The 23,807-nt window shown below is 32.2% G+C and overlaps 2 protein-coding genes across 2 annotated transcripts in view; both read right to left on the bottom strand.

Moving 5' to 3' along the window:
• LOC107437637 (uncharacterized) overlaps window positions 1–12,217 on the bottom strand; it is a 43,268-nt gene extending 31,051 nt beyond the window's left edge. The window contains exons 1-5 of the mRNA XM_071185405.1: window positions 12,091–12,217; window positions 11,645–11,665; window positions 10,405–10,425; window positions 6,015–6,302; window positions 1,969–2,808 (exon numbers count right to left, since the gene is read on the bottom strand). Coding sequence (XP_071041506.1) covers window positions 1,969–2,808; window positions 6,015–6,302; window positions 10,405–10,425; window positions 11,645–11,665; window positions 12,091–12,202 — 1,282 coding nt within the window. The 5' untranslated portion in view covers window positions 12,203–12,217. The remainder of the gene's footprint in view (window positions 1–1,968; window positions 2,809–6,014; window positions 6,303–10,404; window positions 10,426–11,644; window positions 11,666–12,090) is intronic.
• A 20-nt stretch (window positions 12,218–12,237) lies between these two features.
• LOC107437630 (sodium/potassium/calcium exchanger 1-like) overlaps window positions 12,238–23,807 on the bottom strand; it is a 39,183-nt gene continuing 27,613 nt past the window's right edge. Inside the window, exons 38-51 of the mRNA XM_071185406.1 lie at window positions 21,415–21,444; window positions 21,257–21,286; window positions 21,079–21,108; window positions 20,928–20,957; window positions 17,068–17,097; window positions 16,887–16,916; window positions 14,264–14,317; window positions 14,107–14,127; window positions 13,946–14,005; window positions 13,793–13,816; window positions 12,713–12,772; window positions 12,560–12,583; window positions 12,398–12,457; window positions 12,238–12,275 (exon numbers count right to left, since the gene is read on the bottom strand). Coding sequence (XP_071041507.1) covers window positions 12,238–12,275; window positions 12,398–12,457; window positions 12,560–12,583; window positions 12,713–12,772; window positions 13,793–13,816; window positions 13,946–14,005; window positions 14,107–14,127; window positions 14,264–14,317; window positions 16,887–16,916; window positions 17,068–17,097; window positions 20,928–20,957; window positions 21,079–21,108; window positions 21,257–21,286; window positions 21,415–21,444 — 521 coding nt within the window. The remainder of the gene's footprint in view (window positions 12,276–12,397; window positions 12,458–12,559; window positions 12,584–12,712; window positions 12,773–13,792; window positions 13,817–13,945; window positions 14,006–14,106; window positions 14,128–14,263; window positions 14,318–16,886; window positions 16,917–17,067; window positions 17,098–20,927; window positions 20,958–21,078; window positions 21,109–21,256; window positions 21,287–21,414; window positions 21,445–23,807) is intronic.

Consider the following 23,807-nt stretch of genomic DNA (forward strand, 5'->3'; position numbering starts at 1 on the left):
TGGAAAAATTAAGCATGGTTTGGGCAAATACAAATGAGAATACTAAAAATAATTCATTTATTTTTACAATTTTCATTTAAGTGAACAAATCTCGGCAAATTTTGAAAAAAATACTAAACATAAATCAAAAAGAAAGAACAGTTAATGCCCATTTTTTCAAAAATGACGGTTGGACCATCATTTGTCACATTTTGAGGATTACTTAGTTTTTGAAAAATCAACAAAGAGGGAAATCGGTTGACCCCGAGAGACATTAACAAGTGTAGATGGGCTGGCTGGCTGGCTGTTCTGAAGAAAAAACATCGCTGTTTGCCTTGAAATTTATAGTTTATTAGAATTAGCTTTCATGGATAAAATCCTTTCTATCCCCTTCATATTCCATTAGTTTTAATTTTTAATTATTTTTTTAAATATTAATGATGTTTTTCGAAGGTTTTTTTTTTCAAGGAAAATTAAAAAACAGCCACAGTTTAAATGCCTACATTTGAGAAAAAGTTATTATTTAAAGCTATATCATACCGTAAAAAATTATTTGGCATTTGCAACGGACATATTAATTTAATACTTTAAAAGTTTTTAAACTTATTTAAAGAATTTGCCAGTTTTTTCAATTGGATGAAAATTGTCGAGCTCAATAAGCAATTCTCAATTTTCGCAAACTTTTTATAATGCTGTATTGGACTAGCTTTTTAAATAATAATTAAACTTTGCAAACACAAGCGTGTTTTATTGTCACAAAACTGTGGAGTTTGTTATAAACTTGATTGGAAGAAAAGTTATTAAGCCTAACCACGTGATTCAAATCAGATTAAAGTCGCTACCTATAAGCGACGCCAAACGTGTGTGTCGAACCTGATTGGCTACTGAAGATGAAAAAGAAAACAAAAAACAGATTTACGGATTACTCTGAAAAACTTTTGATCTAAAGACTTTTCCCTAAAAAACTTTTGATGTTACAGGATGCAGTTTTAATGGTTTGAGGAGGAAGTATGCTAATTAATTAGTGCAGATGATATTTAAACTTACGAAATCGGACAAAAAAACGTATTTTCTCTAAAGAAACCTCATTTTTTTAGGCGGATTATTCAGATCTCTGATTCCTAAAATATAGGAGAAATATGGTCTGGTAAATATGGTCCTCAGAGTTTCATCAGGACAGCGATCCAAAGTTTGGTTCTCTTAATATTAATTTTAACTTTTGCGTATTTCGCTATATCTTCAGAACTTATAAAGCGAATGTAAAAATGTTTGCACAAAATTTATTTATCCAAAGGCAATTTCATGCAAACATTTTACTAAATATTTATTATTTTGTTTAATATTAGTCAAAAAATTTTAAATTGTATAAGATATGAAATTTTTCGCATCATTTAGCGGAATATAATTTTGCATGGCAAGATATAAAATATTGGTTAATTAAGTCGAGCAATTCCTGTTTATTGTTTTATGATTTTGATTTATTTCTACACGAAACTATCGGTTTTCACCAAAACTTGGCCACTATTTTGAAGCATATGTCGACACTGAAATATTATTTAAACTGAATATAGATATGAATACATAGTGTGCCCTTTAATCTTACGTAGTTATCTTCCCACATAGTTTTCAAAGTTTTTTCCAAATTCCTTACAAATTTTTTATAAATATTACAAATTTTACAAATATTATATTCTAAGAGTCCAAACTTTTAGACCAATTATTCAAGCTTGTATCAGTCCTAACCTTTCCGATTACCATCTCTAATTTTTCTACTTGTCTATCATTCAGTTTTTTCTTATAATTTTTTGCGCCTATTTTTACTATTTTTTTTCTCAAAATATGTATTCAGTTCTGGACTTAATGAATCAAAATTAGCTAGTTCAATTTATTTTCACAACTCATTGTATTCGTTTGTTATGAAAAGTTAGAATTAAATAAGTATGATTTGAAATTAATAAAATTCAGCTTTAAAAAACAGGATGTACTTACTGATTATCCCTTTAGCAAAATTTCGTTGCGGGAGTTCCTCAGATTCATTTGATTCAGATGTCTTTTCAGATTCATCTGAGTTTTGTGCAGACGATGACTCATGATCTGAATTTCGTGAATGCGATTGATGAGATTCAGCCGAATTTTGAGAAGATGATTGCTGAGATTCTCCGGAAATTTGTGAAAGCAATGACTTAGATTCAGAGGAGCTTTGTGGATGTGATGACTTAGATTCCGAAGAACTTCCTGCATGTGCTGACTTGGATTCAGAAGAAATTCGTGGGTGTGGTGACTTAGATTTCGAAGAACTTTCTGCATGTGATGACTTAGATTCAGAAGAACTTTGCAGACGCGATGACTTAGATTTGGAAGAACTTCCTGGATGTGATGACTTGGATTTAGAAGAACTTCCTGGATGTGATAACTTTTCAGAAGAACTTTGTGGTTGTAATGACTTAGATTCAGAGCTTTGTGAAAGAGATGACTGAGTATCAGAAATTTGTGAAAGAGATTGTTCAGATTCAGCAGAAATTTGTGAATGAGATTGTTCAGATTCAGCAGAAATTTGTGAAAGAGATTGTTCAGATTCTGCAGAATTTTGAGAAAGAGATTGTTCAGATTCAGCAGAATTTCGAGAAGATGATTTCTTTGGCTCGTTTACATCATTAGATTGCTGTGACTCACTTGATTTTGATAGAGACGCTTCCTCAGATGCAGTTGATTCAGACCCAGCACGTTCATCAGAGCTTTTCTGATCTGATTCAGGTTGAGAGGCTACATCTGAATCTGGTTCAGGCGATGTTTCTAGGCATTGGCAGCTTTTAGTTTCAATGTTAACCTCTGTAAAACAAAATACCGGAGAGATTAGGAAAACTGTACTTAGTTAACTCATAATTTAATAAAAGCAATAAAAAAAATAATGTAAGTAATAAATAATATTAATAAAAACCAAGATTAACTGACTGAGTGATAAAACCGTTCAATAATAGGCTGCATCAAATGCGCTAATAATCTTAAATATCGGTTGTTGAAGCCGATAAGGCTTGGATACAGCATTTTCCATTTAATAACGCAGCCCAGTTTCAATCCCAGAGAGATGGTTGTTAAATTCATATACCAACCAGCAGTTCTAGCAAAACATATCATCAGTAGTAGACAGATCATGGACTAAAGTCCTTTGGCCACCAGGCTGACATAAAAAGAATTTTGTAGTTCTCATGAAATGTAACTTTAATTTTGCTCAAAAAAGTCCTCCCCAAAAGCAAATTTGTCTCCATGCTAGATCAGAAATCGTCTTTTGTGGTGGATTCAAAATTATGAGGCTGCGGAATTGAACACTCTTACTCGCAAATGTTCAATTTTGGTCAGAAAATACACTGAAGAGCCAAAAAAACTGGTACAGGTATGAGTATGAAAATAAATGGGTATGGAGCCAATCAAGGAACAGCGCTGCAATCGGCAACGCGTATACAAAACAACGAGTGTCTAGCGCAGTTCTTAGATCTGTTACTGCTGCTACAATGCCAGGTTATACAGATTTAAGTGAGTTTGAACTGGTGTTATAGTCGGCGCACGGGAGATGGGACATAGCATCTCCAAGATAGCAATGAAATTTGGATTTTCACGTACGATCATTTCACGAGTATACCGTGAGTATCGGAAATCCACCAAAATTCCCAGACCTGAACATTATTGAACATATTTGGGATGCTCAGAACGTGATGTTCAGAAGATATCCCCACCCCCTCTTACTCCCACTGGTTTATGGACAGCCCTGCAGGATTCATGGTGTCAATTATCTCCAGCACTACTTCACACATTGATCGAATCCATGCCACGTCGTATTACGGCACTTCTGCGTGCTCGCGGGGGCCCTACACGTTATTAACCAGGTATACCAGTTTTTTTGGCTCTTCAGTGTAAAATAAAGCATGACACGTTAATTCAGCTAAAAATATGAGTTTCTGTTGCCTGGTCTGAGAACATGTTTTAAGATTTAAATTACGTACTGCTATTTCCGAGTTGAATCAAATAAACAGTTATGAAAACAATGGAAGTTGACACACAAATTATTAAATGACGTAATACGTATATGAACTACAATGGTTAGAATATAAAAAATTCGCAATTTTATGATTTCAGAAGTTTGTTTCATAATATCCGAATTTAAATGAAGACAAGCTGATATTATATTTATACAAAAAAATTATCTCCCAGAAATATATTTCCGAAACCTAGATTGACAAGATTTCAAAAACTTGCTTGGCGAGATTTAAAACTTTCGTTCTTATTCATTGTAGGTGATTAAAATAATAAATTTAAGAACAAAACAAAAGATATGTATGTACTATAATTTAAAAGATGTATAATTTAGTAATCCTACAGGTTATTAGGAATAGCAAATTAATAATTAAGCAATATAAGTTGTTCACGAAAACTATTGTTACGAATATGTGTATAATTTTTTGAATATTCTTCTGCTATAAGGCTAAATATTTGAGGAGAACCCTAAATAAACAGTTTAATTTCAAAATTTAAGAGAAAGTCGCGTAATTCTAATGTAATTTAGAGAGAAATAAACTTTTAAAGCGTTTTTTATGGAAGACTCAGTTTGGCGACATTTTTGCAGACTTGGCGATCATTTTAGCGACTATTTCGACAGCAAAATGATTGTTCTAGAAAATTTGAGCTTCGAAAGCGATAGGACTAACATTTACGGAGTTCTGCGAGAATTGTCTAGAATCACGCGGGGTTTCCTTGCGAAACCATAATAGGAGCATATTGCGCAGAGAGTGGTAGAGTATTAGACTGTTTGTGACTGTAATTGCGTCCGGATATTCGAATTTCTTGTGGGTTCATTGAATTGTCAGAAGTTGTAAATCCTGTTACTACTCTGCGATTTAAGCTGAAATTGAGAACTGGAAAGAGCTGTATTTTCTAAAGGATTCAATTTTTCTAGTCTTAACTCTTTAAGGACAGTTTTATTAATTTTCAATTAAGACGAACCTCTGTGATTGGTGAACACTTAATAACAACTCATCCCAGATAGCAAAATAAGGATTATTTTCACTCAGCAAAAATATTTTAATGTAAACATAAAAAGGTTTATTATGCGGTTTACATGTAAACCTTCGAATCTTAAAACGAGATCTGTGACATCCGGCCGGTCTGTGTAGGGGCAGGGAACTGTCCTTGCATCAGAAAGGTCCTGGGTTCGAATCCTGGGCAAGGCAGGGATGTTTCTTTCTCTCTCTGTGTGTTCTATGTCCTTTCTCCTTTGTGTGTGAATGTGGCCCGCCCTATAAACGGGTTGCGGTTGTGTGAATAGCGTGTCAAAAGTCCACTTCCTGGCCATAGATGGCGCCACTGAAAAACAGTAACAATCGCACCCCCACTGCCTAAAATAGGCATACGACAAATAAAAGATCTGTGACACTCTGCTCTATTCTACTCACTTTACAATAATCCAAAACCTTGGACATCAACCTTCTATATAAAAACCTTAAATCGAGGTTGACCTATGGTTTTCAAGCGTGAAAAAGTCCTTTAATAAAACTAGTCTCAAGGTGGAACTAATTTTAAATCTAGGAAATTATAAGGTTTCTTTTCGTGACATCTTGTGTGCTCAGTTAAAATCCACCGAGCCATGAAATTTTAATCGACAATGCAATTTGATCCTATTGCTAGTGTGACGTCAGCTTAAAACGTCATTATGGACCAAAGTGACCATTTTCCTTAAGTGACAATACTTTTTTTAAAAAAAAACTTTCATAATTCTTAATCCTCTTAAGAGAAAGGGTTTGAAACTGCAATATTTTTGCTTTACTTAAAAAGAGAAGGTTCTTAGTACAAACATTTTTATGACAACAAAAAGATAATTTTGACACATGGTTACCGTAAGGTTACATGCTTTCTGGGATATTGTTTCGCGTGTACTACTTCACAGCTATTGAGCCTGATTTATATCATGGAAATATAGCATTGAACAATAACATTTATAATAAAATTAAAAAATGTCTTTTAAATATGGATAAGAAGGAACTTGCCTTTTACTCGAAATGTTTTAGTGTCTATTGGTTTAGACGCACCAAAATCATTTTTTGTCTTCACTCTCAACTTGAATTCTACTCCTGGTTGGGCATCCTTGCAGATATACCACGATTCTCGAGTTTTTCCCATGTATATCCATTTTGGTTTGCTACTTCCTGATACTTTATAGTATATTTTATAGAAACCACCAGCCCCGAGGTATTTTGGCGTATTCCACAACAGTAGAACTTTGTTCGATCGTTCTAGATACTCCAATCTAAGGTTTTCGACGCTGTCGGGAGATTCTAATAAAAATCGAAAGCATTAAAGATGTGTGTTGCGACAGAAAAAAAAATTATGAAACTGAAGTTAATTCCATGAAAATATTAATTAATAATCATTTATAGTTTTCCTTTGAATTTTTATTTGTGATAGTCGCTAAAAATTTAAGGTATACAAATTTTACATAGTTAAAAAAAATTTCATTTCAATGGTAAAATACGAAGTTTGTGCGAAATCGGACCAATAGTCTATGACAAATCTCATCTAAAATATACGACTTTGTTTTGTAACTGTTTGGAATCGTATTTTTCAGATTGTGACTAACCTTTCATATTTTGAGGTCAAGATTCTGAATTCCTCAAATAAAAATAAGTTTATTCAGATTAAGTACGTATTTTTTTGAAACTTCGTAACTACAAATATCGTCTGCACGAACTAACAAGCAAATTAGAAGTTAGGCATTTGAACCATTGAGTTCGTGAAATTACATCTTAATGCGTGAAAATTAGATCAAAAGTTATTCGAAGTGTTCCGCTCTTTTTTTTCTCCAGCTCACTGCGTATTCAATAAATAAGTACAAAGCGGAAAAAACCAGAAAATCTCTTGATTTAATGATAAGATCTTCATGTATTTGGACTCAATCCCAATGGTTCGAGAGGATGATCACAAATATACTAATTAGTTAATGCAGTCGATATTTAAGCTACGAAATCAGATACATAAACATTTGTTTTGTATTTGTTTGTAACACACTTTTTTTGTTGCTGACGGATTTGAATTTCTGACCCCCAAAATCATTCAAAGAACAACAATTTAAAATTCGATTTCTCAGAAACTATTCGATTGATTAGTTCAAATTTTGTCTTTTGCCATATAAAATAACATACGTTAAAATATTGTAAAAACTTGTATATCTTGCGATTCAAAAGTTTTCTGACTATTATTAAATAAAATACTAACTAATTATTAAAGATTATTTTTTGCATGGAATTATCGATGAATAAATAAATTTTACAATTGTATGCAATACTTTTTAGATTCACTCAAAAATTTCTCGAGATATAACAAAAAACCCAATTAGTAAAATGAGCAGTAAAGTGTTCAAATTTTCGATCGCTCTCCTGACAAAACTATTGGGACTATATATTCCAGGTTGCGGCTACCCCCTATATTTTGAGTATCAGAAATCCAAATTGAAAGAAGGTATGTCTATTAAGAGAAAGTATGTTTTTTTGTCTGATTTCGTAACTTAAAATAACGTCTATACTCACTCAAATATTTAGGGTCAGCCCCACGAACCATTAAGATTGAGTTCTAGTACTTCAAAATTCAATCATTAGACCAAAAGTTATTCAGTGTAGTTAGTTTTTTTACGCACTGTACTTGTTGCTTCGCAATCACCGCCCTAAATTCAATGTGCTTAAAATAAAACAGAGTAATGAGAGGCTCTTAACTTTGGTTCTTCTAAATGGATTCCATCGAAACTTCAAATCTATCATGCAACCGAGGTTTCAGTCTAGAAAGTCGTTCAGAATTTTGCCATCAGGTGGCGCTATAAAGCTAGTAAAAAAGATGATAGCCCAAAAATGATTTAACCTAATTCATAATTGCACACACGTGCGCTTTCTATGTGCATGCCTTATCGTTAAATTGTATGTATACGGTTGCATTTATTCTTAATATACATATGAATTCAGTAGTACCCTACGATTAGAGGATACAACTTTAAATATTGGCGAAATTTCCAATTATCGTATTTAAAGAGAGAGCAATCTTATGATCTGTTCTATGTATATTTGAATTTTTATTCGGTAACGTTCAGTGGAACTAGAGCTAAGAACATCTGAATTTCGTAACTTAATCCACTTAGTCCATATTTTTGGACTCATTGTTAATTATGAAGATAAAAGAAAACATGCCTATTGGGAACTCAAATAAATATTTTATTGTAGAAAAAATAATCGAAATTTGAGAAATATTTGGAAGGGAAATCTTTAACAAATCTATAATAAAATATTAAAACCTGTTTGATTGAAACATTTCTTATAACTCTTTTTAAACTTCCCGCAGTTTTCTCTTACAACTATACGAGTAAACAGTTTTTGATGTCTGATACGACCCTCAACAGTAATTTGTTAGTTTATGGTAGCGTTCCCCCCCCCCCCCCCCATGAAAAATCACTTTACGACGCATAATCTGAAGAGTGTTTGTCTTCATTTTAGACAAGGATTCCTGAAATATATATTAAGGGTGGCAATTTCGGATCACCCTGCATATTTAATTAGTTGCTTTGATTTTAACCATTTCTGAATTTTTTGACATCTAAATTTAATCTGCTGTAATAAACTTTAGTTATCTAAATGGCTCTACCGACATAACAAAATAATCAATTGAATTACATGTTAATTTTCAACTTAATTGTTCTAGTTACCCTGACAACTAAAGTATAAGAAACATCATATGGAATTTAAAGTTGTTTTTATTTTATGTTTGGATTTCTTTTGAACGTAAAAAGGTCTGTAATTTGTTTTTGCACAATATCGGTGCAAATCTTTTGCGGGTATTTTATTATGAAGTTTTAAATGCTTTTTGGAATATTTCCAGTTTTCCTGTTATATATATACGAGNATGATTTTATAATCCAAAATCGCGATTCATATTCACGCGATTTTAAAATCCAACCGCACGATTCATATTCAATTTCCCACAGCCCAGGATACTTTTCGTTGATTTCTGCGTGCAGCCAAAATTTCTGATAACCCTTTTTAAATTTCACCTTCAGTTCCTCGTTGTTGCTGAGCTCAAGTAGCTCCATGAACCATGGTGGTATTTCCATCGTCTGAATATCTTCAAATCTATTTTTGAAGTCATCATGCAGGGTATTTAAATGCGAGCGGGCGCACGGGCGGCACTTGCAAGTCGCGACATGTGGTGTACACTTGTACTGTTATCTATTGTTCGATTCAATTCTGTGTTTGAACTGAGTCTCGAATATTTTTGAGTACCTACCTAGTGAATAATGCTACCTGCCTACATAGATAGGTAAATCCAAGTCAAAATTTTTGTTCTTTATTATGAAAACCAGAAAATTTTTCGTGGACCCCCACTTACAACTTGTGAACCCCTGTTTTCCCTTCATGTCTACGTGGACCCCCGTGTGGTCTCCTATGGACCCCTGGGGGTCCACCTGGACCACTTTGGGAACCTATGCGCTATAATAATATAAAAATTTCTACACCTAACGATACAACGAAGTTTCCTGACTATTTCTCTTGCGGGTATTTTCTTATGAAGTTTTAAATGCTGTTTGGAATATTTCCAGTTTCTGCTCGGTATTCTAATCGGTTTCACGTCAGGTAATTATTTTATATATTGTTGTTATATATTGTTATCAGGTAATTATTTTATATTTTTTTACTAAAGCAAACAATTTTCTTCTACCTCCCTTTTCAGAAAATTTGACAACTCTACAGCAAAGTGCTAGGTTTAAAGCTAGAGTTATTTAACCCTACCATTATTTATTAGCTATTAAATAGAGCATGGGTTATTTATATAAAAATTTGAAGGTTTAATCTAAATTTAGTTTCTTTTACCACATAATAAATTTTATTTTTGACGTAGTAAACACTCCTTTTTGAAAGTAATTTTTAAAAAACTAAATATGTCACTGTTTCCTTACTTCAAAAGATAAACAATTTTAAAATTGCATAGTAATAAGCTTTATTAGAAATATTAAAACACATTGCTGCAAGCCAAAGCATGATAGTTGCAAAAGACATTGTTAAATCTAATTCACTAGTTAGCATTGTTTAATCAATGACTAAGGAATTGTTAAAAAGATCCTATGAATTCTATGTATATCTTCTGAATTCGAAGTATGACATTGTATTTAAAACAATGTTTTATGATACGTTGGAAACTTTATCATGAAACAATGCTTCTATGAAAAAAAGGCATTTCGCTCCGTTTTTTAAATATTTATTTAGGACTACAATTTTCAGGATAAAATGTTACGATTTGGAAAAACAAATTGATCTAAATTTGATAAAAATTCCACTGTTCAACTTTCTTTAATAATAATAATAATAAATATAAATATATATATATATATTAAGAAATACTCACTTCCTTCTTTACTGCCTAGCCCTAAAATAAAATAACATAAATTATATGTATTTGAGATTCATCCTTATACAAAACATTTAAAACTACAAATTCAATTTTTTTTAAAAATTAGGTACATAAGATAACTGAAGATAAACCTCGAAAATCTCAAGACTGTTTAACTAGTAACTTAGTTTATGTACAGTACCAAAAATAAACGGTCAACCCGGAATAACTTTGGATCTAATGATCGGATCTTCAAGTTCTAGGACTCAATCTTAATGGTCCAAGGAGGTGATCTCAAATATGCTAATTAATAAATGCAGATGATATTTTAAGTAACGAAATTAGACACAAAAAAGTACTTTCTCTGAATAAGCATACCTTTTGTTTCGCCTTATACGGATTTCTGAACCTAAAAATATAGGGGGTAGCCGCAATCTTGGAAATATGGTCCCAATAGTTGGGTCAGGAGAGCACTCCAAAGTCTGGACCCCTTAAAGTTAATTTCACTTAATGTTAATTTCACTTTTTGCATATTTCACTATATCTCGAGAACTCTAAGCGAATTGAAGAATTTTTGCAAACAATTATGAAGTTCATTTGTTCAGAGATAATTCCATGCAAAAAATAAATTTCAGTAAATATTTGTTATTTTTTTTATTTACTTAATAATGGTCGAAAAAATTTTGGATTGTAATTAATTAGAATATTTGAGGTCACTCCCTCGTACCTTTAAGATCGCGTCTTAAAACGTGAAGATCCGATCATTGGATCAATAGTTATTCAGGGTGGTCCGTTTTTTATTTTGTGCACTGTAAAATAGATTTCAATGGAGACAATACATAAGTTTTTACGAAAAACATGTACCGTAAAATTTGATGACATTGTACCCGTCGTACACCTTTTTTAAAATTATATAGTATTTAGCAATAACTGGAAAAGAGAAAATAGTTTCAAGAATAATCGTAATAACCAGTCGTTAAATAAATATTAAATTTAAAAACAACTCTCTTTGTCGGGATAATTTTCTGGTCTGTGTTAATCTTGAGAAATTTTCACTTGATTATATTTATTTGGAGGTCTTACGTACATCAATATTCTGGATTTATATTTATATTCCAATTTAAAAAGTCTCTAAATACTGTAATAAAAAGCGCTTTTTTAATAAAACAACTAGAGAATGATGTTAAAATCTGGTTAGCGTATCTTAAGCCCAAATTCAACTGAATTGATCATAAATGAAATCATGCATGCTTACCTCTTTCAATGTCATCTTCAGCTGAAAAAATGAGAAGTAAAAGATATAGTCAAAAGAATAAACTCAATTTATATTAATCATTTTGTATTCACTGCATAAAAAATAACAAAAATTTGTGTTAAACTGTTCATGCTTCCTTGCTACAATATCACCTTCAACAATGCGTACAACATTAATGTTTAAACGAAGATAGATTTCTAAATAATAAAATGAATGAACGACAAACATACTAAATTATCCTAACATATCTTAGACAGAAAATCAAATCATTTCATAAGAGAGAAATTATGCAAACTTACCACTTACATCTGCTATTTGTAAATATTACAAGATAGACTTATAACATACAGTTAATGAACTTAACTTAATTTATATTAAATATTTTGAATGAAGTATTCATTGCATACAAAAATAATACAAAATATGTATAAACTGTTCATACTCACTTGCTACAATTTCCTCTTCATCTGTGTGTGCAACATCTATATTTATATCATGATCTAGTCCAGAATAATTAAAAATGTGAGCGACAAACGAAATAAAATGTCTTGTTAACATAAAACCCGATATCAATTAAATTGATGTGAGAGAAATCAAGCATACTTACCTCCATCACTATCACCTTCAGCTGCTATTTGTAAAAACAAAATACATTAGATAAAGTCTGTAAGTTAAACTCAATTTATATTACATATTTTGTATAAAGTATTCATTGCATATAAAAAAAATCCATGTTAATCTATTCTCACTCACTTGTTTTAGTTTCCCCTTCATCACTGTGCTTAACATCTGAATTTGTACCAAGCTCCCTTCCTAAATCATAGAATAGATAAACGAGAAACATCGCAAAATATATTGTTAACGTATACGCACAAAATCAATTCAATTGATGTGAGAGAAACCATGCATATTTACCTCCTTCAATATCACCTTCAACTGCTATTTGTAAAAACAAAACACATCAGATAAAGTCTGTAAGTTTAGCTTAATTTATATTACATATTTTGCATAAAGTATTCATCGCATATAAATATAATAAAAAATCCTTGTTAATCTATTCACACTCACATGTTTCAGTTTCCCCTTCATCTGTGTGTTCAACATCTGAATTTGTACCAAGCTCCCTTCCTAAATCATACAATATATAAACGAGAAACATCGCAAAATATACAGGGTGTTTATAAAGACCCGGACCCTTTTTGATGTTTAATAACTCATAAAATAATAAAGATAGATTAAAATTAATAACATAAATGGTTAGATAGACTCAAAAAGTTTCATGACCCTTGTCAATGAACTTAAACGTGTGCCCCCTTCGTCGCACGGAGAATATCAAGTCGATAGTCAATTTCACGCCCGGTAGCGGCAAGCGTTATGAGTTATTAAACACCAAAATGGGTGTTTCTGGCATTGTTAATCGCCATAATGTGAGCATATGGGGATCTGAAAACTCCCATGAATACCGTGAGAGACAAAAGGATTTCCCAAAGGTTAATGTGTGGTGTGGATTAATGCACGACCGAGTCATTGGGCCTTTCTTTTTTACAGAAAAGACAGTCTCATCAGTCGTATACTTAGACATGTTGGAAAACTTCCTATTTCCACAACTAGAAGAGCTTCAGCCACATCTCTTTTTGCAACAAGATGGTGCCCCACTTCATTGGGGTATCATCGTTCGTAGTTCTTTGAATGATCATTTTCCAGGAGGATGGATTGGGCGAGGAGGATCAATTCCTTGGCCACTCAGATCACCTAAAATAACGCCACTGGACTGTTTTTTTTTGGGGGGATTTATAAAGGACAATATTTACAGGAGGATCGTGTCGAACATTGATCACCTAAAGGTCAGAATTACAACCGCAATAGCCTCTGTGGATGCCGACATGCTTGCCGCTACTTGAGGTGAAATTGACTATCGACTTGATATTCTCCGTGCGACGAAGGGGGTGCACGTGGAAGTTTATTGACAAGGGTCATGAAACTTTTTGAGTCCATCTAACCATTTATGTTATTAATTTTAATCTATCCTTATTATTTTATGAGTTATTAAACATCAAAATGGGTCCGGGACTTTATAAACACCCTGTATTTTTAACGCATAAGCACGATATTATATCAATTGATGTAAGAGAAACCATGCATACTTACCTCCTTCAATATCACCTTCAGCTGCTATTTGTAAAAACAAAATATTTGAGATATAGTCGGTAAGTTTAACTTAATTTATAATACATATTTTATATAAAGTGTTCATTGCATATAAATATAATAGAAAGTCTATGTTAATCTATTCCCACTCACTTGTTTTGGTTTCCCCTTCATCTGTGTGACTAACATCTAAATCTGTAGCAAGCTCTCTTCCTAAGTAATAGAATATATAAACGAGAAACATCGTGAAATATATTGTTAACTTATAAGCACAAAATCAATTCAATTGATATACAAGAAACATGCATATTTACCTCCTTCAATATCACCTTCAGCTTTTATATGTAAAAATAAAATGCATTAGATATAGTCAATAAATTTAACAAAAATTATATTAAATATTTTGCAATATCTATAATCTGCATTCTTTTTGAATAAAAAAATCTGTGCAAATAATCTGTTCATACTTACTCGCTTGAGTTTCACCTTCATCTGTGTGGCCAACATCTCTATTTACATCAATATCTATTCCATAATCATAAAACATATGAACGAGAAACATCGTATAATATACTGTTAACATATTGTAAGAGTGATGGAAAAATAATGGTAACTTTAGCAATAAAAAAGGCAGTACAGCAAAATCGATTGGCGATCGTAACGAACTACAGTGGGCGTTGTTATATAAGACGAATACCTGCGATTTCTATATGAACAGTCATTCAGTTACTCTGGAGACGTCTTTAATGTAGCGTGTAGCATTGTAACCTTCCTTCTTTATGGTAGCTTATTAAGTTTAAAAAGGAAAAATGTTTGATATTCTTTCTTATGCAAGCGAAAACAGAATGGTATCTCTTTTTTTTAGAGATGGAACATCCAAAACACATCGAAAAATATTTGTAAGTAAACAGAAGAAAATATGTATCTTCTTATTACAGTTAAAACCTCATGCCTGAGAAATAGTTTTACTAAATTTAATGACATAACATGAAGGACCTATTTAAACTCTACATTCTATGGTTTTAAGAATCATATTACTTCAAGCATTAAAATAAGCAAAAAGTATACATAAGCCTCATAATTTTATGTAACTTAATTCTGTAAAACAAGTTTTTTGACAACAATTTTTATCAAAAAATTTTTAAGTTTCAATAAAAATCATTATTAAGAAACTAAAAAACGTAAAATAAAGAATTTTTACAAAAAAAAAACCAAAACAATTTCTCACACTTAAATAAAAAACGTTCTTGTTTTTTTTTTAAATTCATAATCGTACGTAGAAAACCATTCTATAGAAAATTATCATCAAATACGAAAAAAAATTATTTACAAGTAAAATTTTTTATTTTATAAATTATAACTCTTTCCTGCTTTATAAATCCAGAGAATTTGTAAATGTTCTTCATGTGAAAACTTTATTTTCAAGTAATATATACACAGATTATCCCTTCATTACTTTAAGATGACATACCACACAATAAAATTTTATAATTGCGAGATCTCGATATGAAATTCAGTATGTAACTTAAACGCAAAATAGCTGAATACTTGTTGAATTTTTGGTACTACGTACTAACGCCACCGAAGCAGAAGTTGCTCTAATGCGGCAATATAGAGCAATCCTGTTGTTCGCACACAGTTAACTTTTGGATTTCCTGTTACCTTGTTGTTTGCTGATTTTTGACGCCATTATTTAGTGCTTCGAAAATGCGTCTTTGAGTTTTTCCAAAAAACAGAACAACATGCAATTTTATTTTTTCAGGAGCGAAATATTTTACAAAAGCAACGAAAATGTACCAATTCCCATGACATGAAACTTTATCTTGATAAACGTACGCTTTGGAAATGCTATTTCATTTGGAATCTTATTTACCAGAGCTCCTATGGCGATAGCATCAGGTGAAAGAAAATAGAGATTGCTTTGAATGTTAAACTCTATATCGGCCCATTTTTCACCGTAATCCGATTGACTACTTGGATTTTAAATAAGATGTTTTGAATTTGAAGTGTTTAAATTGTGTGAATTCTAAATAAGTTGTTTGAAGTGTTTAAATTGTGTGAATTTTAAATAAGTTGTTTGAAGTGTTTTGATTTTAAATGAAGAGTTTTAGGATTTGTCGCAAAAATTTTTGGTGTTGATTGGCAGCCCTTAAAAACCGCCAAATCTGTAGCTGCGGTGGCGTTAATACATAAGTATCGAATTTTTATTCCATACTTTTCTGAATCATATTACTTCAAACATTAGAATATGCAAGAAGTATACATAAACACATAATTTTATATAATTTAATTTAAAATTAATTTTTTTTTATCAAAAATTATAAACTAAAAACCGTAAAATATAGAATTCTTAGGATAAAAAGACGTTGTTGTTTTAACTTCAGAAAAAGAGCGAAAATTTAAAGAGATTGAAAGAGCTGGAAAAAAAAAGGTAAAGCAGAAAGTATGACGAAGAGAAAAAATTTGCTTAAAACGATAAAAAAGCTTCAGAAATATGGAGGAAAAGAGAAAACAAAAAAGAGATATTATAATAATAATAAAAACATCATCGGATTAGACAACAAAAAACATTCATAATTTCGAACAGACTATAAAACTGTGAGAAAAAAAAGGAAAAAAAAAATTTTTAAATTCTTTATTCAACCATATTTTACTTTCCATTCCACGACTGAAAAAAAAAGTAAAATTTTCCACGTTAACTGTGGTTATCTTTTATAATTACAAAGAAATCTTGTTTTTAGGCATTTGTGCGGCCTATGGATTCCTAACTAGCTTCAAACATTCTCAAAATTAAGTGTTCATTCACTGGAAAATTTAGTGTTTATTCCCTGGTAAGAGCTGTCCCTTCAGTTGATTATCTTATTACTTATTATTTGAACCACCAAAAGCTTTAAACAATATTATGTAAGTTATCTGAAAACATTTTCGCAATTTGCATTTAATAAAAAATATGATGACACCGTCATTTATCTAAAATTACACATTTTGAAATTTTTAGGATTTTTCTAAGGACAAGCTAAGCTTAAGTGCTCCTTCACTGGTTAGTTTACCCTATAAATTTACAATTAATCTGTTATAAATCACTCATACTTACTCTCATCTTCTTTCTTAAAAGCATGTATAACTAAAAACATAAAACGTATGAAATTAATTAATAAAAACTCCTATTGGTTTTCACGTATTTCATCTAACGAATTTGATACAGAAATCAGCTAAAATGATAAAAATCAGCTAAAATGATAATCACAAAAAAAAAAAAAAAAATTCCTACTCACTGTTTCCACTTTCATCGAAAATATCTATTCCTGAAAGGTAAAGCATTTGAAATATAAACAAATATTTTAGGTGCTATTTTTTTAAAATTTTTTTAAATATAGTCTGACTACTATTTAACGAACTTCCATTTCGTGAATTTCTCTATTTTGCTATTTTTTTTTCGAGGAGCCAAGAACATTTTGGAAATTTCATGGTAAAATAACTTCCAAATAGCTAAGTGAATTTTCTCGAACATTTCTTTAAGATCCACTTTTCCTTTTTCCCAAAACATTTCGGAGCATTTCAAACTTGTTAGCACATTTTACCAGGGAAATGACCTTGAATTGATTGTCGCAGTCATTTAATTTTAGAGAATGCGGTAAAATCCCTTTCCTTTTTCGTTTGCATTTCATACAGTAATCCATGCAAAACTCAATTTACGAAAAATCATAATAGAAATCTCATAATAGCAAAAAATCAAAGCTTCACAATATAGCTGAAAATCATAATAGCTGAAGCTGGATTCTTAGTCTGCGTGGAGAATATGGAAAATGTGGAGTACCAGGATGATATTCATTCAGAAAATCTCTAAAAACAGATGGATACAGCTAAAAGAGTACCACAAAAATAATGATGATGTACTGATTTATGATTTTCTTTCTATTGATTTTTAAGCAGCAACCACAGTAACATGAACTGAATCGGATATTTTGAACAGCGTGAAAAATAAAAACAATTCAGTAATAAATTGTTAAGAAGACGAGAAGATGAAGACGGAAATGACGAAGAAATCACGAAACCTTCATATGATAAAATGCTAAACTAATTTTAAACAATTCAATTGTAGATAATAATTTACAAGCTAAAAGTGTTTCAATTGTTATTTTAATTATGTTGAGTGTTTATGAATTTAAAACCTGATCTGTATTAAAGTAGGTATTAAAGTAAGGTAAAATAAAGTAAGGTAAAGTAATTTACCCTGTTCTCTTATTTCTTTCTGTTGCACTGATGAAGGTTGCCCTTTGAGCATCCGAAACAGTTGTCTGTATTTCATATATTTTTTGTGCTCTTAAACGTTGTTTTACCTTACTTTGTATTTCAGCACAAAGGTCGCCCTTATGTGTATTTATGATAGACTTTAACGGATCTTATTGGGTAAGCCTTATTTTTGTTTTCTATTCCATTTCTTTCATATTTGTTATTTCTGTTCCCATCAGTATTGACTACTTGTTTGATCATGTCTCAATTCAACAGATTTCACAGTCTAAGGTTAAAGAAGTTTAGGTATCTTAATCATTTGCATTTTTTACTTGATTGTAAACGCCTAAAAATTACTCCTAATTTCATTACAATTAAGACTAACCTTCCTTTTTCCAAGAAAATTAATTGCATTCTTCACAAGACTAAGTTTGCTCTCCTTAGAGCCGTCATTAATGAAACCAGGAATAAACTATCCAGTATTGAGCGAGAATTGTACCATTTACACATCAGTGTGCCTAACCTAAATTCAAATTTTGACGCAATAGAAAAATCGTCTTGGAATAGGGCAACCAAGATCTCTTCAAAGCATAGTTCAAACCTGAATAAAAAAGTTGAATAGACTCATCAAAGTGAATGATAAAAAACCTGACATTAGTTTGCCTGTTGTTAATCAAAATTCTGTTGTTAATCTCTCAAGTACCACTCTTACTGACGTTCAAATTAATGCTTTAAAACAAAACAATAATTTTGCTACTTCAACTCGACCTTCATTTCCTAAACTTATCGCTCCTATTGAAAGATCTTTTAAATTCAGTAAAATTAATGATGCTCAAAAAGATTCTATCAGACACCTTATTGCCCATACCGTAGACTTCAGCTCAAAAATTTCTAACTCCAACCTTAGCATTTCCTCTAAAGTAATTCTTAAAGATATAAAGTCCAATCCCAATTTAATCGTTACTAAAGCTGACAAAGGTGGTCAAATTGTCCTTCTTAACAAAACAGACAATTTGGAAAAATCTAAACAACTTATTCTTGATTGTCCTTATAAAGAAATTCCCAAAGATCCGAGCACTAAAGAATTAATTGTTATAAAATCAACTATTAAATCCTCTATGTTAATTCCCAATAGACTTAAGGCTGTTTTGACTCCCTCTGTTTCTCATTGCGCTAGATTTTATACTTTACCTAAGGTACATAAAGTTGGCACTCCTTTTAGACCAATTGTCTCCAACATTGGTACCTCGTCTTACAAACTCGCAAAATTTTTAGTTTCTGTCTTCTCCCCTCTCCTTGGTAATAATTCTTTCACTACCAAAAATTCCCTTGAGTTTGTTAAAGAAATTAAAAATCTAAGACCTAATGGTTATTTGATGACCTCATTTGATGCTAAATCACTGTTCACTAATGTTCCTGTTGAGGGGGCTTTGGAATGCCTAAAACTTAGACTTTCGGAATATCATTTTTCCCAATATGAGGTCACTGAATATGCTAACTTCACCCGTGTTTGTTTACAACAAAGTACTTTCGCGTTTGATAACAAATTTTACCGTATGACCAATGGTCTTGCCATGGGAAATCCTTTGAGCCCTATACTTAGTGACATCTATATGCATTATTTTGAAAGTAAACTATTCAAAATCTTAACTTTCCCCTTTTATAAAAGATACGTTGATGACAGTTTTGCTTTGTTAGAGGAAAATAATTGTAATTTAGATCAAATCCTTAATGTTATGAACAGCATTGATTCTTGCATTCAGTTCACCTTTGAATTAGAGTCTGATCAAAAACTTCCTTTCTTAGATGTGCTTGTGACTCGGAATGATAATTCATTCCATACTACTGTCTTTCGTAAACCTTTTGCTGTTTCTCTTCCCCCTCACTACAAATCCTCCCAACCAAAAACTTGCAGCTTTTCGGTCTTTTGTCTACCGTGCGGTAAATATTTGTTCTAACAATGATCTTCTTGATGCAGAATTAAATTACATCAAAGCCATTGCTCATGACAGAGGTTATTCTCCTAACATTATTGATAATATTCATAAAAACTTAACTAAACAATCACATGCCGATAAACCTTCCAAAGAATTTTCTAACAATTTAGTCATTTTACCCTATTTTCCTAAAATAAGTCGGCAAGTTGCTAATATCCTAAAGAAGTTTGATTTTAATATTATTTTCAGTCCCATTAATAAGATAAAATTTTCTAATCTCAAGCAGCCCATTGACAGTCAAAGTAGCTGGGGTATATACCAAATTAATTGCCAATGCGGCCTTTCATATATTGGCCAAACTAAGCGTGCCTTAAAGTGCCGTGTCAAGGAACATGAAGCTTATGTCAAAAAACAAGAATTTAAACGCTCATCTATTTCCCAACATTGTTGGGACTCTAATCATAATTTTAATTTTTCCTCTTCTAAAATCATTCAAAATTGTTCTTCAATATTTGATTTAGATTTTTACGAGTCTTATCAGCTGCTGTAGTCTTGCTGTAGGGGTTGCACCCATTTAGGAATCAGTAGAAGGTTTGCATAGCTGAGGAGAGGTGACCTGTTTTTTGTGATGACGCACCCTGGTGAGTGATTCCTAGATTCTTACCCCTTTGTATTAATGTATTGTAATAATGTAACCAAGAATATTTCTATAATTAAAATTTAACTTTAAATATGAGTTTTCTAATTTTAACTACAATTAACATAATTCCTATCAAGGTGATACCATCAAGTGTATCAGTATTTATTTCTGATCTGTATTGTTTAAGTAATTCAAATGGTGATTTTCTATCTAACAAATTTTCCATATAACTAACTTTTTATCAGGGTTTTACCAACTTCGTTTAATAGAGGTCCATAAATTTAATTTTACTTGAATAAGATTGAAATAAATTATTCAAACTTACTATTTCCATCTTTGTCATAGGTTTCTATCACTAAATAACGTAAAAAGTATTATTATTACAAAAAAAAAACAATTTATGTAAAATATTTTATGTAATGCATTTCATTCATTAAATAACTAAGCTCAATATGTGATAAGTCAGTTATACTCACTCTTCCCTATATTGTAAAGGATTTCTATTCCTAGATAATAAAAACATATAAAAGAGTATCAATAAAAACTAAAACACAATATTTAAATTTCAAAACATTTTATATTCCGCAATGTACACAACCGTACTCTTGCACAACTGTACGCAGTTGGTGGTTTAAAGCAATTATTTATACTTACGTTTTCCATGCTCATCAAAAGCTTCTATTCCTAAATTATACGAATAATGTAAATTTTAAATTCAGTAACGCGAAATTTATATAAAAAATTTTGTTTGATTCAGTTCATGCATAAATAATTATGCACGAATAATCATGTTATAAATTATTCATACTTACTCTCTCCATGTTCATCAAAAGCTATTAGTGCTGAAAGATAAAAAAAATATTATTCAACTAAACCTATATCGCAAATAATTTTGAATACTTTTTGCGCTGCATTTTATGATTAAATTTATAATTAATCAATTATAAATCATTCATACTTACTCTCATCCTCTTCACCAACGTCTTCTGTTTTTAAAGATAAAAATACATACGGGATTAAAAAGAAATTTTAAGAAGCATGTTTAGTAATTTTAAGTAAAATTATCTTGCATTGAACAACTTTGCGATCAATATGAAATATTTTTTTATTTGATTTCTTATCTTTCACATCAGCCATAGCTAGGATTTATTTTCTTTTGAGGGAGACAAAAAAATATCGTGCACAGTTATCTATTCTACTCCTCAAAAGTGATTTTGCAACACCAAGAAATAATGCACGTAGCGTCATGCAAATTTCAGGAGCGATAGTAGTGAGATGGATATGCAAATGATTAAATTTGCGCACGCATCTGATCACGTGGTACGCATATTCGGGCTATAAAGGCCAGCAACTTTCCCTTCTCATAAACGGCATCTGAGGTTTTGCGTAGCATTTGCGACTTTCGAAAAAGAGTAGAAAATGCCTCTGAGACGTCGTCGAGCTCAATACCATCAGTTAACGACCGGGGAACGTGGCAGCATTATCGAACTCCATGAACTTGGTTTGTCGCTTCGCGCAATAGCAACTCGTGTTGGGCACAACGTGAGTACCATCCAACGTTGTGTTACACGATGGATTCAGGAAGGTCTACCTGCACGCCGAAGAGGAAGCGGTGCGCACAGGTGCACGTCAGAGCGCACAGACCGGCGTATTCGCCAGTTGACTATTCGAGACTCTTTCTCCACGGCACGTGCCATCCGAAGCCGGTTGCCTTCAGAAGCAGGTGGATCTGTGTCCACCCAAACCATACGCAACAGATCGCATGAAGTACAGTTACGTGCACGGGTGCCAGCAACAGGGGTACCGTAGACCGCTTTACACAGGGCTAGACGCCTGGCATGGTGTCATCGTCATCGTACCTGGACCATCCAATGGCATCGGGTATTGTTCACGGATGAATCTCGTTTCTGTCTGTGGAGAAATGACGGCCGTCGACGGGTATGGCGGCGACCCGGAGAACGCTACGAACCCGCCCATTGCGCCGAGCGTCACAACGGTCCTACACCGGGCATCATGGTTTGGGGTGGCATAATGTTTGATCGCAGCACGCCCCTAGTACACATTCACGGCAGTTTGACAGCGGACCGCTACGTCACACAAGTTGTGTATCCCGTTGTTCTGCCCTTGTTGCAGGGCGCACCCAACGCGATATTCCAGCAAGCAATGCCGGGCCGCATGTCGCACGGCGAACTCTTAACAGCCTGACTGGATTTGACACCCTTCCCTGGCCGGCAGCCTCTCCAGATCTGAATCCCATAGAACACCTATGTGGTCTCATTGGACGTGGCATGAACATAGGACCAATGGCGCAAACCATCGATGATCTGCGCACAGCAGTGGATGTGGCTTGGCAAAGGTTACCTCAGGCAACCATCAATGGAGTCATTGATAGCATGCCTCGCCGGATTGAGGCCTGTATAGCTCCCCGAGGTGGCCACATTAGGTATTGAATAAATTACTTAATAATGATTTTATTAGTCTGTTTTTCTAATCATTTGCATATCCATCTCACTACTATCGCTCCTGAAATTTGAATAACGCTACGTGCATTATTTCTTGGTGTTGCAATTTCACTTTTGAGGAGTATTTATATAAAGGTATTATAATTATAGAATTATTAAAACGATTGATGTAAAAACGTAAAGGTTCTCATCAGATGCATTCTCTTACTACAGCGAAAGAGACATTTCAAAGTAAAGATAAATTTTTCTATGATAAAAATCAATCTTTTTAATGTGTCTATGCCTCTGAGAAATTATACAAATGTTATTTCAAATGAGTTTAGGTTGAAAGAAGAAATAAAAAAACTAAATTTGACGAAATGAAGTGAAATAAAATAAACATGTGTTAAAATAAGATATACTAATCTAGCACTTAAAAAAATGTTAGGAAGAAAAATTATAATGAATGGGCTTTTAGATATATCGTATAAAATAATGGTTGAAAAAATATATGAAGCAAATTCTAATTCGCGATCGCAGTGAACTATAGGGGCGTTGTTGTATGAGACGAATACCTGCGTTTTTTTATGAACAGTCATTCAGTTACTCTGGAGACGTCTTTAATGTAGCATGTAGCATTGTAACATTCCTTCTTTATTGTGGCTTATTAAATTTAAAAAAGAAAAATGTTTGATATTCTTTCTTATGCAAAAGAAAACAAAATGGTATCTATTTTTTTTTAGAGGAGGAACATCCCAAACACA

Source organism: Parasteatoda tepidariorum, chromosome 9 (assembly GCF_043381705.1).
Source record: "Parasteatoda tepidariorum isolate YZ-2023 chromosome 9, CAS_Ptep_4.0, whole genome shotgun sequence".
Lineage (NCBI taxonomy): Eukaryota > Metazoa > Arthropoda > Arachnida > Araneae > Theridiidae > Parasteatoda > Parasteatoda tepidariorum.